Source organism: Cupressus sempervirens, chromosome 10 (genome assembly GCF_028749045.1).
Source record: "Cupressus sempervirens isolate cs-2001-9-10 chromosome 10, ASM2874904v1, whole genome shotgun sequence".
In the NCBI taxonomy this organism is placed as follows: domain Eukaryota; kingdom Viridiplantae; phylum Streptophyta; class Pinopsida; order Cupressales; family Cupressaceae; genus Cupressus; species Cupressus sempervirens.
In genome coordinates, this window is record NC_143127.1 from 351,119,416 (window position 1) to 351,139,776 (window position 20,361).

A 20,361-nucleotide genomic window follows, 5' to 3' on the forward strand; every position below is an offset into this window, starting at 1 on the left:
CGTTATTCATTCTGAACATTTTTTTATTTGTTGTCGATTTTTATTTTTATTTTTTTTGCTCATACTTCCTCCATTTCTTTCTGTTGTACGACTTTGATCACTCAGAAAATGTTTGCAAAACCCAACCCAAAATCGACCTCTACCTATGCATGCCCGTACGACGGTACTGTAGCTGTGGTTTGCCAAAACAAATTATATACTTCCCATTTCTACTACCGTACGACGTTTGAAGTAGTCCAAAATCCTCCTGCTCTACTTTATGTACTGTACGGGTTCTATCATCTTCTGCCTGTCATACGGTCTCTAGCCTTTATCATGCCCAACCCTTCATGCGTTCCACCGTATAGTGTTCTTCATTCACTTCAAGCTAATCTCCTTGATGCAAATACAAGCCGTACAATGCCATTACTCTGCAGGGGCCATACGATGTTTATAACCTATTGACTTGAGAAAATGTCGTTCGGAGGGGCAATAGGAAATCCGTAGAATAATTCTTTGTCGACTCTTAATTGTCATACAGTTACAGCAGGGTACTTAAAAGGGTCGTACGGTGCATAGATTTTAAACATTGTTTCTTTTTCCTTGGCCGTACGGTGACCATGACCTTGCTGAAGGTGACCGTACAGTGACCTTTAATAACTTTTCTTTTCTTTTCTTTTTCTTCTTTTTAAAAAAAAAATCAATTGTTCGTCGATAGGGAATTATTCCCTTCATGATAGATTTTTAACTTTGACCCATTCACCATGTTCGGTATTTCCTTCCCATCGAGCGTCCATAACTTCATCGCCCCGTTATCACCAACTTCCCATATCTTGTATAGTCCTACCCATTTGACTCTAAACTTTCCAAGTTTGATTTCATTCTGCCCGTTATAATTCAACACTAACTGGCCTAGTTGAAACTTATTTAATTTTAGGTATTTATCATGTCATGCTTTGCGCTTGTTCTGTGTCACATCCGTGGCCCATTGTGCCTGAAATCATCACTCATCAAGTTTATTTAAGTTACACGATCTCTCCATCAGGTTTTTCATATCGCCCAGTTTGTTCCCAAAACTCGGTACCATGAATTTCCCACTCCTTGTCGTCAATAACTATATTCTTGATTTTAGAACCTTTTTTATTAAGCCCTTTCTCTTTGTTTCCTGTGTAGACCGTATGATGTGTTTTCCTTGCTACCGGCACCTTTCTACTATATTCATGGTTCTACATAACATTTTCTTTTTGCATATTCCGTTTATTGTGTACCATACGGTGGAATCTTTCCTTTTTCTGGGTTTGTACTATATGTTCTTTCCTTCAGCTTTTGTCATAACCGTCTTTCCTTCTTCTGCTTCTCTGTATTCCTTCAAACATTCTTTTCCCTCTTCTTTCTCGCCTTCGTCGACCCTTAACATATTACAGCTCGGAAAGAGCTCATAATCTTCCATCTACTAGTAGAAAAGGTTGTTCACTGAATCCAAATCATCGTCCGTCGATCCACCTTCAAACCATAGGACTCCTTCCTCATTGGGTTTCAATCACTGGTTACCTTTATCCTCTTCTTTGAAATCAAATGATACAGCTTCTTCGCCCACCATTTGTGTGTGTAAATCAATAATGAATCGTCGTCCCCTACTTTCCATTAATAGTGTATTCTTCTTCTAGTCATGCTTAACCCTTGCTTGTACAAGCTATCCCCAGCCCAAAATGGCATCATATCCTCTCCTCTTCAGCGGGATGACGACGAAGTCGAGTAGGAATGGTTGTGTTCCAATAGTCACTGGTTGTGCCATCAGGATCCCAAGAGGTTTAATGCCGTGTTGGTCCGCTGTTAGTAAATGAAACGTAGGTGGCCACAACATCGACTGTCCCAACTTCTTCCAGGTATCTTCTGGTAGGACGTTTACCCCTGAACCTCCGCCCACAATTATGTCTAAAAGGACCATTCCTAATATACCCATTTCTACGACCACCAGCTACCGTCCGGCTATGAGGGTTAACAGCATTGGATCCGCTGCACTTGCTCCGCTTTCCTTTTCCCTTCCATGTTCTCCTCGTAGTTTAGTAGTCAGGGCTATGTTTGTGATTGTTGTCCGCAGTTGAGGCATTGTGAGGATCAGATCATTTAACTTGACTAGTATTTCAGTTTGTAATATTTTTCGTATGATGTTTTGTTCTGCGCAGTTCCTCGTTGACGTACCGGTAGTGTCCTTCAAATGTGATTTCTCCGCCTGTGTTGCTTTCTCAATTTCCGCCTGCACTTCTTTCGTCAAGTCAAGGTACAATTTTGTTTGTTTACAGATGAGTGCTAAGACGACTTCTTTGTCTGCGCCAATGCTGATCAAATTCAATCCTGATTTTAGGCATTTGGCATCTTCATGATCTCTAGGGCTGCACCATCAGCATAACAACTTTGGTGTATTGGCTGATGTACAATTTCGTGCAAAATGGCCCCACAAATTGCATGCTCGACATTGAACCATTGGGTGGTTGTTCGCATTGTACTGAATTCGGCTACGGCCCCCATTATTATTGTTGTTGGTATTATTGTTGGTATTGTTGTTTTTCCCTCTTCTATTATTTATGTACCTACCCGACATGGCACCATCATTGCTGGTGTTTCCGCTCTCTCCAAGAGCACTTGTTGATGCCCTCTTGTTTTTATATTTAAGGGGCATTCTTTTGTAGAATGTCCCATAATTTGACAGATATCGCAGAACTGGTTTTTCGGATAAGATCCCTTCGTGTGACCTTCTGTCTTACATTCCGTGCACCATAGCTCGTTTCCCTTAATCTCTTTCTACATATTCTTAAATTTCTTCATCATTCTAATCATATCCTTCTTGAGGGCTCCGACTTTCTTACTATCCTTTTCATCACCATTGCTATCTCCTTCCGAAAATGAGTCATCTGAGTCAAATGAGCTACTTTTCTTCTTCTTTTTCATTTTCTATTCACTCTCTAAGTCCATCGCCCGATCGTATGCTTCGATGTATGATGATCGTGGCACAATCTTCATTTTCTTCCTTAACTCCGGGCATAGTCCGTCAATACCATCGCTTTTTCAGCCCATCTGTCAGCTTACTTTCCATTTTATTTATTAATTCTTTTAGTTTTCTGGCATATACACAAATTGTTTCATTTTTCTCGTGCTTTGTGGTGTAGATTTCTGCTACGATCTCATTGTTGTCTCGCAGCAATTGAAATTCGGTGATAAACTCCTTTTTAACTCCCGCCCATGTTTTTTTTGGGGATCAGCGTCGGCAAACCAATCAACTGCTACACCCCTTAGGGTTGCTGGAAATTGTCAGACCCAATCATCTATGTCAGTTACACCATTCGCCGTCCAAATTGTTTCGCGTGTCTTACAATGTCTGATTGGATCAATCATTCCATCAACATCAAATTCTGGCAATTTTTCTTTTGGTCCAGCCATTACTATTCGAGTTGGAGGTACCTATTGTGTACCCGTGCTATTTTGCACACCCGCGTTGTTCTGCACACCCACATTGTTCTGAACACCCGTGCTGTTTTGGACAGTCGTTTTATTTCCAACAGTCGTTTTGGAAGTGTATCGCAAACGAAGAGTTCACTCCACGCTCGTGCTCCCTCGGCACTCCAAGTCGTGCGAGTTAAATCCCTTCCATTTGGATTCTCTTCCCTCGACGTATACAAGTTGAGAAATTCCTCCCTTATTTCTTCCACAAATACAACCGTTGTCGAGTCTCTTCCAACAATTCCTCGGCGCTTCGGTGTCTATCGACAATCTGCTGAAAGCTCCGTCTACGTTCAGTCTATTGTGCCAAAATTAAATTCCCTTGTGCGGTGTGTATTTCATCTTTTTCCTTTAGCTTATTATTATTTTTGTTCAGCTGATTCGGCATTAGTCTTCATTCCTCTACCTTCGTTCCAGGTCCATTGGGAAACGGCGCCAAATGTTTATCGTATGGGGTAAACGGTTTACTAATGCATGCAGACAATAAACAAGAATATGTAACACAGAAGTATTCCTTTTATTATTCGCATATATGCCGAAGAGATTACATAGTGTTTACCATGATGATTACAACCATCCTCCAAAGTCCACTTTGGACAGTGTACATATACCATTCCAAAGGGGTGACTCAACCATCGCACCCATTTGGGAATAATTAATTCTATTCGTCGGCTATATAATAATTACCTACAACACGCTAATCTACCCGTCGCCCATTTTATAACTTTATCGACAACAATAATGGGTTTTAATTTTGATGTTTTTGTCATTTTTGGTTTTTACCTTGATTTCTGTGCCGTCCGATTTTCTCAGGTAGTCCTAGCATGGAAGTTGGTCATGGATCCAAATTATCCGCAGGGATATCTATTCAACCCTTGATTTATGTTGTATTGGGATTCATGTCGAATCTGTACTCCCAGACATAGGCCTGTTGAGTGATTTATTTTATTGGTATTTTATATGTTTCTCATCCAGCCCTAATTACTATGATCATCGTGTAGTTGGTGTGCCCACACACGAGCACATGAGCGTGTACTTGTCGATCTTGCGAGACCCAAGCTCCCGGTTGCTTGTTGGTTGAGTTATGTTCATTGGGGTTGGGTTGGGAAACTGCATTGCCTACTGGCACTCATCATGTGATGAGCATGGGTATGTAGGGTAAACAAGTGGAGGGGCTTCTCTCATAACCCCAGGTCATGTTCCCAACAAGGTTAATGTGAAGAAGTTCCTAAATAAGTGATAACTAAATAAATTAATGGGTAACAAACTAAGATAATAAATGTGAAATACCTGTACGGTTTGATCTGAGGACACAGTGTGATGGCCTCCCGAGGGAGTCCCAAGGGAGAGTTTCGCACGATGTTTAGCTTGGGAGTCCCAAGCGATCTACTATCCATTGTAGTCCCTACATAGTAGACCCATAAAGTGTCTGACCAGGACCTTTTGTATTGCATTGTCTCAAGATCTTGGTTTCAGTCCTCCGTATTGTTTGGCGTGAGTGTTAGCCATGAATGATTGTCTTATGTGTGTTTGAAGTTGGATTACCATCTCCATCAGCACGACGGGAGTGGGCCTACGGGTTCCACATGGTTGGGAGGTGTAGCTACCTTTACCACTATTAGGGATCGACATACAGAGTTGGCCTTTCTCCATGTTTAGTTCCGGAGCTGGATGCTCGCATAATTCTCCATTTCTTCCGGAGTATGTTTCCATGTGATTTACATTATTTCGATTTATAGAGATAGTTGATTTATGCTCATGTATGTTACTACGATGTTATTTTTCCGCATGATTACTAGATGCTATGGATTAAAGGATTAGCTAGTTGATTCATCCTTTCTAGCATGCCTAGCTGTTTTACATTTATTCGAGTGTTCGAACCTCAATATTTGTGGATCCAGTACTCCCTGGTGTGAAGGAATTATTCTAATTTTCAATTCTAGCTTTGCTTTTCCTTTTGGCTGATGTAAAAAATCGCGTCAAAGAAGGGATTCCTCGTGCAAGAAGACTCTTCTCTCATGCAGAGCACGATGAATGCTCGTGCAAGATTGTACTCTCACGAGAGGTTGGGCATTCTCTCACGCGAGCCTTGGTCTCAGTTGTTGAGAGTCTGGTGGCCAGTTTGGCATTCCCTCGCGCGAGAAGTGTGTTCTCTCACGAGAGAAAGAAGTTTCTCACACACAATGTGGTACTTCCTCGCACGAAGAGGTATTCCCTCACATGAACCTGCAAGGTTGCGTTTCCTCACGCCAAAAATAGGGGGTACTCTCGCTTGTTTTCAAGAAATGTGTTTAGGTGTTTTGAGTACCCTTTTGGGTTGCACACCTTCCTAGGCTTCGACAGATCAGAGATTCTAGGTCTCGTAACTATTAAACTTTCTTAGTTGGTTTTGGTCACGTTGGTAAGTAGTGGCTCTTGGAGATTCACTGGATGTCAGGATTGCTTGGTTAAGTCTTTCGTTGTGATCATTCGATCCATTGCATATTGATGTTGTGTGAATCCATGCTTATTACTTCAAAGAAAAATGTATTGGCTTTTATTTATCCTTGTTCCAAGGATCTTCGAGTGGGGCATTACATATGCAAACTTGAAATAAAGATTTAATTCTCCATAATCAGTTGGGTTAGCAACATTGCAAAGGTGGAAAAGAAGTTTCTATGCAAAGGGTTGGTGCTCTCGAAGACTGCAGTGGGGATTTGATGCTTTCGATAGGTTGGTGCCTACGAAGAGTGGGAGTTGGAGCTTCCAGTGTGTCAGTGCTCATAAACATAGAGGTTGTAGCCTCTACTAGGTTGTAGCCTACAAAACATTGTAAAAGAATAGTCTGTATAAGAAAGCATTTATTTGTCATGGTTTTCTCCCACAATGGGTTTCCACATAAATCATTGTGTCATTTTGTTCACGTGCATAATTGTTTATTTCACTATTTGAAGTTGGATTAAAGTTTTAAATCGGCAAAAATTTCATTATACTGATTCATCCCCCCTCTCAGTATAATCATGTGCTCTTCATCCCATTGATCTACTTTTGGTTTTCTGTGGATATTAATATTATCTATTTCCTTCTTTCTTCCTCCATCTTAAATCTTCACATTATACAAATATTAGCATCAGATTTAGATTGTGTTGAAGAATCCTTTTTAGTTGGGTGCACCATCAATTGTACAAAGTTCAAAGGACATCATAAGAGGTTTCTACGGCAAGAGAAATTATTGAAAATCTAGTTGCAAAAGTTGCAAACCAACCAAAACCATGAGGTTGCAATCTAAATTGTGATAGTAAACACAAATGTATTTCCACATTTTTTACTTTGCAATCAAGAACATGGCAACAATGGTTATGAAATTATAGAGATCATGAGGAAAACATTTGAAAATGCATAGGACACATTTTGCTAGGTCACGAGCGCTTTTGGACATCACAAAAAATAGAAAAAGAGATAATAATTTTTTGGGGTTAGGATATAGCTTGATTTGTGAGAGCTTTTGTGATAGGCATGAGGTCATGAGCTCCAATCTCCCCCTAACCCATGTGGTACCAAATAACTATTGAGCTTGCAAGCAATGTTGGCATTTCCATTTTTGTATTGAAAGCGTAAATAAGGATTGCTTGGTGAATGTCCAACATAAATATTATATTAGACAATATATTTTGAACTGTTTTTAAGTTTGAATAGGTTTTACAAAAAACTTAGCGTTTGAATTTTGAATGGTCAGTATTCAAAATTTAGCGTTGTTGGAGTAACCAAAATTGATTGTAAAAAATAAAATATTTGGAGTCGCAAAAATTGTCATGTGCAATCGAATATTGTTAGTCAATACAACTAATGAGCAGTGCTCCCTTAATACCACAAACACATAACATAAATAGAGAAACAACAGCAATTTGCGAGAACAAAATATGGGCTTCTTATTATCTCCAAAAGTATGGAATTACAAATTTCATAAATACAATTTGCAAAGCCACATAAGCGCCTTCCTTACAATATTAAAAAAGACAAAGTTGTCAACCACCACCCAAAACTACCCTAAACAAACTATGGGCCTTCCTTATATTGGCAATTTTCCACCGCCTCAAAAGGTTTTAGACATTTAGCCCTAATTCTTGAGGCCGACCTACCCTAAAATTATATTACTTCATACATGGAATCGACTCAAAACAAGTACAAATTATATTTTCATGATTTTCAGGTAGCCCAACTTCGGGAGACCATAATTTCAAATTGTTGACCCAATTGGCTATTATAACCCCTTGTCAGAAATGGCAGCCTCTATTATACAACATCAAGTTGCACAAGCATCTATCAACTGAGATTTAATCTCGTTTCAAAGACTCAAGCCTTTAAAATTGAGCTCAAAGTTTTTATACCAAAAATTCATATACTGAAAATCTGCAATAACTTCACCAATACATATGATATGGCAGCGAAACTCGTCTCGCAAGGTGATATATCTAAGATGAACCTCCACCTATGAAATTAGAACATTCTAAGCTCATATGACCAACTTACTAAAAATAGTAAGCTTCCACAAATATTAACTCTGAACTGAAACAATCCTTATTGAAAACACAGAAATAGAAATATTTTTGGGTGATGCAAGATTGCACTTACACCCAAGATGCTCCTACATCAGACACCCAGGGTAATTTGAGAATAGACATTGTCACATCTCTGATGTTCATAGGAAAACCCAGACGGTTAACCTCCTCCTTTGTCAGCCATGATGAATCTTCTACAGATCTTCCTTTTCATTTGACCAAATAGTCTTCATATGTTTTGTTCCTTGTACTTCTGCCTACACAATTGTCTAATATATCCTCAATCTCCTTTGCAGTTGAAGTAGTTGTCGAAATACTCCACTACGCTTCTACGACCTCATCTTCAATGCCTCCTTCATGATACTCTATCAAATCTGAAATGTCAAACACTGGTGAAATATTCAGTTTGGTGGGCAACTCTATTTCATAGGCGTTTCTTGAAACGTGCTTCTTCATTATCTTGCATAGGCCAAACTTCTTCATTATCAACTCGTTATATGAACCTATTAGAAATCCTCCTTCTTCAAATGAATAATGGCTTAATCCCCAACCTAAAATTCCTTATACCTCCTTTTCTCATCTGCCTTAGCCTTGTACTGTGTATTCAACTTTGCAATGTGCTACCTCAACTCCTCGCGGATGTTCTTCAAGTGTTCTGCAAAATCATCAACTTCAGCACTACTTATCTCTCCTTTATCCAAATTCCTCAATTCAGAAGTGTTTCTGAAACTACTCCCATATACAATCTAGAATTGTGATTTACCGGTGCCCCTGTTGACAGAATTATTATATGCAAATTATGTCTGTGGTAAAATCAAATCCCATCCTTATGGCTTATCTCCAACCAAACATCTCAACAAATTTCCCAAACCCCTATTCACAACCTCTATCTATCCATCAATGTGTGGACGATGTGATGAACTGAACTTCAAATTTATCTTCGACCTCTTCCACAACGTGCACTAGAAATACCCAACAAACTTGGTGTCTCAATCTAAAACTATACTCTTTGGTAGACCATGTAGTCACACTACTTCTCTAAAAAACAACTCTGCAACATGTACAACATCACTAGTCTTCTTGCAAGGAAAGAAATGTGTCATCTTTGAAAACAAGTCAACTGCCACAAAAATCAAATCATGCCCTCGTTGAGTCCTTGGTAAACCAAGAACGAAGTCCATGCTGACATCCTCCCACAACTTCTCTAGTATAGGTAGTAGTTGATACAACCTTATATTTTGCTTCATTCCTTTCGACATCTGACATACTCTACAACTTTGTACAAACTTCTTGACATCTTCATGCAACTGTGGTCAATAATAATTCTCAATAACCAAGGCGATAGTTTTATCTCTACCAAAATATCGAGCCAATCCTCCACTATGTTTCTCCTTGATGAGATTTTTCCTCAAAACTAGGAATACACATTTGATTTCCTCGGAACAGCATTCCATACTGGATGATGAAATTTAACCACTTTGTCATATCAAGTGTAACAAGTTCTGTACAAGCTTTCCAAACTTCACCAAAATCAGGATCCTTTGGATACAAACTCTTGAGTTCCCTGAACCCAGCCACTTTAATCTACATCTTTGTCAGCAAAAGTTCTCTACTGCTAAGAGCATCTACAACCCTGTTAGACTTCCCCCTCCCCTGTTTCAATATAAAGGTGTAACTCTACAAAAATCCAACCCACTTCAAATGCATTTGATTCAAGTTTCCTTGAATATTCAAATACTGCAAAGCTCGATAACCAGTATATAAAACAAACTCCTTAGGAAGAAGATAGTGTCTCCACTTCTTCAATGTAGCATTAAAATCCTGATCATAAACTTAATATTTTATTTTGGCATCATTTAGCTTCTCACTAAAATAAGCAGCAAGTTTTCCGTCTTGTCTCAAAACTGCTCCTATTGTAGTACCACTAGCATCACAGTCTACTTGATACACCTTGTTAAAATATGGAAGTGCTAAAACAGATTTTTTTTCAAATTTATGTTTCAACAAGTTAAAACTCTTATATGCTCATATAGTCCACTTAAACTCTTTCCTATCCCCTCTCATTGTTTCAGTCAAGCATCCACAAATGCTGCTAAAACTCATGATAAACATTTTGTAAAAGATAGCCAATCCATGAAAAGATCTTACCTCAATGACATTCCTTGGAGTAGGCTATTCAAGGATAGCCTTCACTTTCTCTAGGTTCATGTTTAGACCTCTGCTGAAACTACAAATCCTAGATACACTAACTCTTTTCTTTCTTCACAAAACTACATTTCTTCAAATTAATTAGCAACTTTTATTCCATTAACTTCTCAAACACCCTACAAATATGAATTATATGCTCCTCCAATGTCTTAATGAAAATCAAAATATCATCTAGGTAACAATGACAAACTTACCCAAAAATTATTTCAGTTCTCATTCATGCGCCACATGAAAGTGCTCGGTGCATTAGTTAGCCCAAAATGCATGAAGCCACTCTTCCATTCATCTCCTTCTCTAATTTGATTTTGAAGCAACTCACAACATCCTCCTCCCTCACCATGACAACACTCACTTCCATACCCATCCATACCCCTCTGAACTCCATCGTGCAAAATACACTCTCATACCATACAATATCCACTTTGTTCGTACAATTCCCATTCATATCGTACAGACACCTCATCAGCTTAAATTGTACGGCTAGACACATTCCGTACAGCCATTGAACACCCTACCATACAACCTCCCACTAGTCTTACGACCATCTACACTCCATACCGTACGACCTCCAACTAAGTTGTACAGTCATAATTTCCTTCACTGCCTGGTTGTACGACCAACTTGCCTATTTGTTCCAACCGTATGGTCACCTGAATATCAACGCATGACCAATTTTGGCATTTAGCATGCACATCAAGAACATAACATTACAATGGTATCAGAGCCAGTGATTCTGCCAGTCTGTGGAAGTGAATGCAAGTTTATATCCGAAGAAGGTGAAATAACCTTATTGGTAGAATGGCAAATCCTCAGGATCCTATGACAGAACTCATGAATCTTTTGAGAGAGTTGAACAAAAATCAAATAGAAATCAACGAAATCCAAAGGCTTATGTAGGAAACACTACAAAAATTGGGTTATGCAAGAAAGACAACAAGAGAACAAACGGGCATAGCAACGACTCCATTTCAAGAAGGACAAACTCTCGACCCTCTCACTCTCGACCCTCAATACCCATCTTCCTTCCAAGGACGGAAGCACCACGCAAAGAAAGAGAGCTCACTTTTCAAGAAATACAAGAAAAACTTCGAGAAGATTGGAGGAACGTGAATATGCAAGGTGATATATCTTACAGAGACTATGTTGATCTAAGAATGAGATATTTAGGTGGGGGAAATCGTGGCTATTTTAATGATGATCTCAGGAGAAAGATCGAAAAAATAAACTTATCACCATTTGATGGATCTAGAGCCATCGCTGCACAAGCATGGTTTCTAAAGGTAGACACCTATTTCCAACTCAACCTGATGCTCGAAGAGGAAGCAATCAAATTCGCAACACTCCATCTGGAAGGAGTGACGCAAGAGTGGTGACACCATGGATTGGCCACTCTCGGCCACGACCAAGTAACCTCTTATGTTGAGTTCATTGAGAGACTCATTGACCGTTTCGATGGGAAGGATCCTCAACTAAACTTCAAAGACTAGCTCAACTAAAGAAAATAAGTACGATAGACAATTACATCACTGAGTTCCAAAGGTTGTCAGAACTAGTCACAGACATCTCTGAAAGACGTTGAATCATGTTATTCATGGATGGGCTAAGAGATCCTTTGAGAGGTTGGATCAAAGGGTTCAACCCGTGCACATTCAACGAAGCTATTAAGAAGGTGCATGACATGATCCTTGACAAAGTTAACTATATCATATTGAGGCCTCAATATGCCTACAAACATGTTTTGGATATTCAAGATTTTTGGTCCAGGTGTCTCAACAAGTACAAAACTCGGGAGAGATTTTGGTCACGGCTAACCATTGATGGAATAAAAATATATAACGATTATGTTGATGTTTTTGACCTTGCAGATGATGGAGCCTACATGCACCCCACATTTTACGAAAAGATCAAAGCCACCCCAATTTTGTCCACCCCACCTACAAATCCAATCATTGACACAATGGAGGTTCTTATGCAAGGGATAATTAAGAGAACAAACAAATGGGTGGAGTGGACCCGAGCAAGGAAGAAAACGACCGAAAGGACTAGTTCTACAGGTGGAGTATCAGCTGGAGCCGCCCAGTCAACCACAACAACAACCACTACGGCCACTACATCAACATCTGCAAGGCCATCACAATCCATTGGCCAAGATGGAGACCAGCCTCCAGAAAAGAACGTGCCACTTACTCGTACCTATGAAGATGGATCTCTTCCAAACACTGGAAAAGTTGGGGAGAACAACGATGGCAAAGATAAGGGGAAGGAACAAGAAAAATCAGTGGCCAAGCCATCTTCCCCTATTCAAGTCATCAATTTGGATGGCAATACTAACCCCATGGATGGCCAGGAATAGGATGTATCTCAGCAAGGGAATACCTTAGCCCTTTCAATAACTAAGATCGTTGCCTTCCCTGTTGCTTCTCAAAGCAAGCCAACCCCATTAATCCTGAGGAAGTTGTTTGATCCCACTACCTTGCAATCTGCTATCAATGTGCTCTCTACAGAGCCATGGCTCAAAGAGACCATTGATAGGAAGAAGAGGATATATGAGAATGCAAACCCATCAAAGGACTTGATCACACAAGTCACCTCCTCTCAGCCATCCAAGAAGACAAAGAAGCAAAAGATTATTGTTGCACTGGCTACGGATTCAACAATTGGCCATATGCTAGTTAAGATTGCGGAGCCACAGAAAGAAGTAAGATTTCATAAGCTCTTGAAGGATGACCAAGATCAGCACAATGGATCTTGGCATTCCATTTCACGACTCCATGGTGAACATGTGGAAGTCTACTAATAAGAAAATTGAGGACAAGATGAAAGAGCTTAGACCAGAGAAGGAGATGCTAAAGGCCTCGAACAGAGAATTAATGGACTACATAAGGTCCACACTTGGGAGCACTTCATTGAGTCAATTTGACCCAAATGCAAAGGAGAATAAGAATTTACTCCTAAAGCTGCAGCAAGAGAGGCGATTCGGGCAGGTAGGCTGAGCATGGGTAGATCAAATGAAGGCTCAAAGTCCCCCACTAGTTGAAAACTTGGGAACCCTAGTGTTGGATGCTCACAAACTCAAGGAAGCTACTTCAAACCATCAGACAACCATACAAAACGCAGTAGACAAGAAGTAATTGACATGAAGACAAATGTGGCCATTACTCATAGGATTCTGAAGACTGGCAAGGAGTCATTGTTTCACTAGAAACAATCCTTGGAGTTTGTTATAGAAAACTCCATGAGATCTGCAAATGAAATCAAGGATGTGCACAACCTAGTGCAAAAGGTCATTGAAAAGTTGTTTCAATATTTGAAAACCTTGCACACAGAGTCCTTTGTGTCCACTAATGGAAAGCTCGTGGACATTAAGAGAATGAAATCAAAGTTCTTGGCATTTGATGATGAAGCCGTTGACCCACTCAACTTCCAAGTGTCCAAGATCCAAGAACTCTCAGCAGCAGATGCAATCATAAGAAGAGAAACGGAGAAATTCCAATCAAGAGTGGCCAGAATAGATGAACTGACAAAGATGCATGACTACTAGATGGTCCGAGCCGACAATATCATCATTCTAGATGTCGAAGAGCTAGACAAAGTCACTGAAGCCATGAAAGCTTACAGGGCCAAATCAATTACTTCTAAAAAGGCATAATATCCTGATGCTTTTCCAAACATCTACCATTCTCATTCTCTTACCTAATTTTAGCCATTCTTGGCATTTTGTCAGTCTCTGTAACAGACAATGATTCAAACTTGACCTATTTTTAGTCTTTCTGTTCAGAGATGCTCTGCGAAGCAATCATCCATGTAACCGGCCATTTTGAGAAGGCCTATAAAAGTAACCTTTTATGAAGTTAATAAGATCGGCAAAATTTACTTTGGGCAAGCCACCGTAGCTCGGACTACTGTGTGTGACTCTGAGTTCATTTTATGTTTTGTTGTTCATTAAGTTTCTGCATAGTGAAAGGAATTAATGTGCTAATGTTGAAAGTTGAAAGAATGTGAATGAACTTGGTTTTGTTTCCTTCATTCAATAGATTGTATGTTTTACTTTCTTCAGCATAAGCATCTCATTTGTTCTCTATGTTGTATGTCGTAGTTCATGTGTTTAGAGTAGTTAGTTACACAAGGAAGCCGGAAATTGGTGTGAGAAGCTGAGAGATAGACAATCCGGGAATTGTCAAAACATCAGCTAATTGTGTAGTCTGAGAATTACCTTTTTCTCCATCTCTTCCTTTCTTACCGTTGTTGTAGCTGGTTATGCATATCAGCATTGTAGGTCTGAATAGATTTCATATGGTGAGTTAGTCCCCCTTTTAACTGCCTAAGTTATTAAGGTGTTGAGCAACTTGGTTTTTGCCTCTTCTGCTCTTTGGTTAAGAGCATACCCCCAAAACCCAAAAAACAAATTCATTGCATATCTTGCATTCATAAGGGAGCTGTACTACACTAACTCATTTTGTTGTTAACTTTGTTGCTTTCCATAAGCCATTGGGCAGTCTAAGAGTCGAGGCATAAACCAAAAATATCAAGGAAGACAAACTGTTAACCAACATAATGCAGAACTCATTTTCAGTTTTCAGAGAAAGAATTGATAAGTACACAGATCCTAGCAAGTCTCATATGGAAACAAACACAGCCTCAATCCTTAAAAATGAAACAATGTACAAGCAACTAATATTTTTTTGGAGTAAAAACATGGAAACACAAAAAATTGGATCCATTATAGATGTATGATGTAATGAACATTTTATTTACAGTTCTGTACCTTGCATTTTGAAATTGCCTCTGATGTGACCACCTTGGGCAATCACTCATGCCGAATTTACTGATCTCAAGATTCTGAAGATGCCCTTCCAACTCTAGAATTTGCTTTTTTAAATTCTGAAAAGCAGAAGTTTCTCAACAATGAAGCAAATATGCAAAAATGAAGAAAAACTTTTATTCAATTTGGAGGCTGAGAGAAATGAAATACAACCAACCTGCTCTGACTTAGAAATTGATTGTCGTTTAATATCAAGCTCAGGATTTAATTTTTGGCGATTCCGTAAATCTTGATATTGTTCATCAGTAGCTTGTTTAATAATGCTTTGCATGTAGATTCTCCATGCATCCACTAAAGAGACAGAAGGAAAAAAATTAAAGAGAATAATTAGCCAAAGAACACAATTCAGTACCCTTTCTTTAACAGTAAGCTGGGGAAAGTACACCTGATTTATCCCAAATAATTATTTAATTGATCCAGATATTGATATCAACAGGAAAAAGAGGTAAATTTGTTGCAGTCTAAACAATGTTATTTTAATGTATGAAGTACAAGTGAATTTTGTTTAATATGAAAGACAATAACAAAAAAGTTCACTAGGTTGTGATGCTGTTGAAGACAAGAACTATTTATATTCACTATAAACGGAAAAGGAAAACAATTAATCAAAGACCAGAATTTGGTGCTATTTACTTTAGAGGGTACAAATGATAGTACACCTAGTTCACCTCATATAGATTAATCTTTGCTCTAGACCTTCGCATGAAAAAACAAAAACACTAAATTTTCTGGCAATCTAGACTCTAAACTATGTTATATTAGAGTGCAATGTTTCATGCTGTTGTATCCATACAAAGAAATTTGTATTGTGTCAAGTTTTAAGTCAACGTCATTGCCCTAATTGGTCTTCAGTTGGTCTTCAGTGAAGTGTTTCAGGTCAGGTCTACTTTAGCTTGTTTTTACCTCTGACAAGGACTGTAAGCCACAACAAGTTGATGGGACTTCCAGAAATGTTTTACACAGCCAAGTGCATGAGCAACAACAAATGGCACACTTCCATGAGTAAAAAAGATTCAACCTCAAAATGTTCTAAGGTGTGAATAAAATGTGCACTTCTCATTTCTAAGCATCAACACTAAGATATTTGAATAGGTCTCTAGGGTACTCATGACAATGCAAGAAGTTTCTGCAGGTTAGGGAGTACTTATGTTGACATGAAATTTATGATCACCTATTCTGAATAAGTTCTTATACAATACTTGCAGAAAAGTAAGTGTTCAATGAAGAGCAATCAAACTTAACAGGTTAATATTGTAGATGCTCTTTGGGAAGGATGGTGCCGAAAATCTTTGGGTGGCGATAGTCTTAAGAAGCACATCTTGGAACTGGTATCCCTCTGTTCTCATTCCCTTTGATTGCATCATTTATTGGTTATATATATATTATGAAGTATTTGATAAAATACTTGCTTGTTGTTAATAGAGACTGACAGGTCTATATATACAAAAGAATAAGGCAATGTTTCCTTAGGAAACAATCCTAAAGAATAGAAATATTCTATTCTAGCTAAAAGAAAGCTGAAGAAAGCTAATAGATAACTACAAATAACTAAATATTAGAAACATTCTAATATTTACTACAGATTACAAACAGATAACCATTAACTAAAAATAGAAGCTTATCTATTATCATAATACCCTCCCTTAATGGTTAATCTATCTAGAGCACAAAGCTGTCAAAAAGCATAAAAAAGCAGATTCTCTGCTCAAAGTGCTCCGCACTGTTCAGCTAAGCTGTAACAGCTGGATTTTCTACAACTACTTTCTTCATTTATCTAATCCAATTTTGAGTTTACATTATTCAATTACATAATCAGCTGAATCTAATATTCTAAAACTATCTGTTGAGATCAATCTAGACTAAATACTGAAGTTAAACTGAAACTAAATCTATTCTATTTACTGAATTTAAATCTAATCTAAATTTTGAGAATAAATCTAATCTAATACTGAAATTGAATCTAAATGCTGAAATTTAACCCTAATCTGAATTGTTGAAATGAGAAGTTGCATTTAACATGCTAAAAAGAACTAAATTATATTTCTATGATACATCTATTTCTAAGAAAAATCTTTTAGTTGAAAAATAAAGAAAACTAACTTAAAAGCAAAGATACGTACTAATTTACTTGAGAGACTTTTCCAATTAATTGACCAAGCTCTGACTTTGGTGAGAGGAGAAGCATTATCGTAGGCTTAACCTCCCAACCGCGGACCTTTTTACTTATCCCCACAAGTTTTAAATTAATAGAACGGCCCTCCCTACCCTGAGGTCAGGCTTGGGACATTCTTTGATCCATTCATCGGAGTACTCAGGTGGGTTGAGGTCCCAATAGCTATTTGGTTGAATAACTGAAGCATCAAGACAAAAACGCGATCGTTTTGTTGTGGCAAGTCCGCCTTTTATCGCCCTGGCCAGGGATTTCAGAGGTGGGTTTTTATAACCCGATCTCCACCACTCAGCTTGACAACTAATTATCAAAGTGGAATCATATGAGCTATTTGCATTAGATTAATTTGTGTATTATCAATTACTGATATCATTCTTGTTTTTCTTTTATCAAATTCATCTACACCTCACACCATCGACAGATCTTCAGATCGGTGTCTCCTCGATGCCTGAACCGTTACATCTTATACCTATTTATAAGATTATGACTTTACATCCTAAGAAATTCCTTGGTATTTAGAATTGATCATTAATATTGGTTGTTTGTTTGAGAACAGAACTTTTCAAGACAAAATCTACAGATTAAGACATACGTGGTTTGATAATGGTATAGTCTATATTCAAAAAGTATTTTTTTTAAGTGATGGCAATCGGTAATAATAAACAATGAATATGATGAGAACATAAAGCTGTAATACTTCCATAGTCAACTTTTATTATAAACACCAACTACTTCATTAGCAACCATGTAAACAAGTTTTGTTGGCATTCTCAAATAATCTGAGCGTATGGTAAACAGCAAGACTCAATACTGTGCACGCAACTCTTATGTTTTAAATCAACCCGACTCAGAAAGGACAAAACGTGATTGAAAGTTGGAAGATAAAAACAATTTAACACATCCTTACTTAGCTTTGGCTATACATACGGGTTACTGTATCTTGCTTGGTGGCCTCTTCAGATATCTGCTGGAACCAATGATCAGAGATGTGCAAAAATGATTTCGTGGGAGCTCAGAGGGTATAATATCGTGGCTAGACAAGATGATGTTGCAGGTGATAAACGTATTTGCAAGATGGTTGACGGATTTTGTAGGGTGATAAACGTATTTGCAAAGAGTTTGAGACAGATATCTCAGGATGCCTAAGAGACAACAAGGCTAGCTTATTTATTAATTCGCATTTGACCTTACGGCTTCCTGCCATTACAAGACTCATTTCAACTTCAAGATTGGAAAAGAAAGAAAGAATCGAAAAGAGGTGGAAAGATGAATTGGTCAGTTTTAATAATATCATTTTATATTATTTTGTTATCTTTATTAAGGTTATAAGTCTGTACACACAAGGTGGCATTATTGAACTATAATTTTTAATGTAAAAGTTCCATCTTGTGTTTATATATCTATGATTTTAATTAAGCAAATAAAATAATGTAAGGTGATATTATTATTATTTGATAAATTAAATTAAGGTAAGAATTTTTTTGTTTATATTTATTATTTTATTTTAACTTTAATTTTTAGCTCATGCGGATTCCACTAAGAAATTGGTTGTCAAATTCAAATAACTTGCCATGGCGATTTTTAGGTCAAACCTGTCATTTTTGATGACTAGATCTTATGACCATTCCATTCCGATGACCTCGTTTCGTAATGCTTCCCCTCTTTCTCCCATCTTTATCCTACAACCTTCAAAACAATCATTCTCGCCAAAATATCAATTCATGATTCATAATTTTTTAGATAATATCGTTAGGAATTTCATCATAAATACTAACTGATTGAACAACGGCTAAAAACTATCTTCATTTCACAAGAACACAACGGCTAAATTTAACTGACTTAAACTCATATAGTAATTTGGATCGATGCAACATCTTAAGATAACTGCTTCAATTTCACATGAACATGAATAAATAAAGCAACGGCTATAACTACCATGATGAAACAATGGCTAACTTCACTTGAACATGAAAAATTATTTTGGTTCAATGGCTATATTTAGCTTTAAAAAAATTTAGGGCCAAAATTGGGATGTAACATAAGTGCTTCCAACATTCAACCTTCAGGTGCCCATACTTGTGGCAATAGTAGAGTTGAATGTTCTTTTCCCTGGAGCCTTTTGAAGCTAGAGCAGAGGACCTTTGCTGAGAAGACTGTTGTGAACAAGAACCACCTTATCGTTGTCGTGATATTTGAAAATGGTTAGCATATGTTGTTTCCACATGCCATAATTGTGACTGTTGAACTTCTAATTTCCCTCAAGCAAAATATTAGTCAAAGATGCCATTGCACCTTTTCAGTGAAAAAGCGTGAAAATTTGTGAATGCACGTACTTCAAGGTTAAAAAATGGAAAACTCAGAAATATTGAAGAGCTACCTAGAAGAGAGCTCGAAAAACCCAGAAAGAATATGTCGTCGATTTCTGGATCCACTAGCTCAAAAATCAAGGCACCTAGAAAAAACAGACGATAACCCAATTGACCTCTCGAAAAAACCCACCAAGAATCTCTAAAAAAAATTGACTCGAAAATCAAGGCACCTAGAAAAAACAGATGACAACCCAGTTGAGCTCTCGAAAAACCCACCAAGAATCTCTAAAAAAAAATTGATCGAGTACAAAAATTTAGGGTTTCGTACAAAAACAGCCCTAGCTGCAAAAAAGCTTCAAAAAAGCTTAGAAAAATGACAAATTTGCAAAGAAAATTGCAAAATCTAGGCAAGAATATCCAACAAAGGTTTGTAAAAAACTTAGATGCCTCCAAATGGGCAAAAAACTACCACTTTTTTTTTATATGGAAAAAACAGGCCATAAAATAGACACCTAATTTTCAGAAAAATTTGTCGCAAGTGGAAGAAAAATCTAGACGTGAGTTGTAGAGAAATGGTGCCCAGCAGATCTCCATGTGACCAGTAGGAATAACCCTCGATTTTCAGAGGATTCAATCGCACTAGTTCACGATAGAAGGGTGCAAGATTGCAATCCAAAAACAATCGCAAGAGTTGCAAACAAAAATGGCGCGATTTTTTTGCCAAAAAATCCTAGTCAAACTAGAGGTTTTGGAAGCAAATATACATGAAAATAATTTCAAAAATAAAAGGCAGATAATTTCAACCAAGAAATTATAATTATTTTCAAAAAAAAATAG

General features: G+C 37.9%; 1 protein-coding gene across 1 annotated transcript in view; it reads right to left on the reverse strand.

Annotated features, from left to right (window-relative positions):
• LNO1 (Nuclear pore complex protein) overlaps positions 1-20,361 on the reverse strand; it is a 169,399-nt gene that overhangs the window by 15,266 nt on the left and 133,772 nt on the right. The window contains exons 12-13 of the mRNA XM_089807749.1: positions 15,203-15,336; positions 14,989-15,104 (exon numbers count right to left, since the gene is read on the reverse strand). Of these exons, the coding sequence (XP_089663875.1) occupies positions 14,989-15,104; positions 15,203-15,336 (250 nt within the window). The remainder of the gene's footprint in view (positions 1-14,988; positions 15,105-15,202; positions 15,337-20,361) is intronic.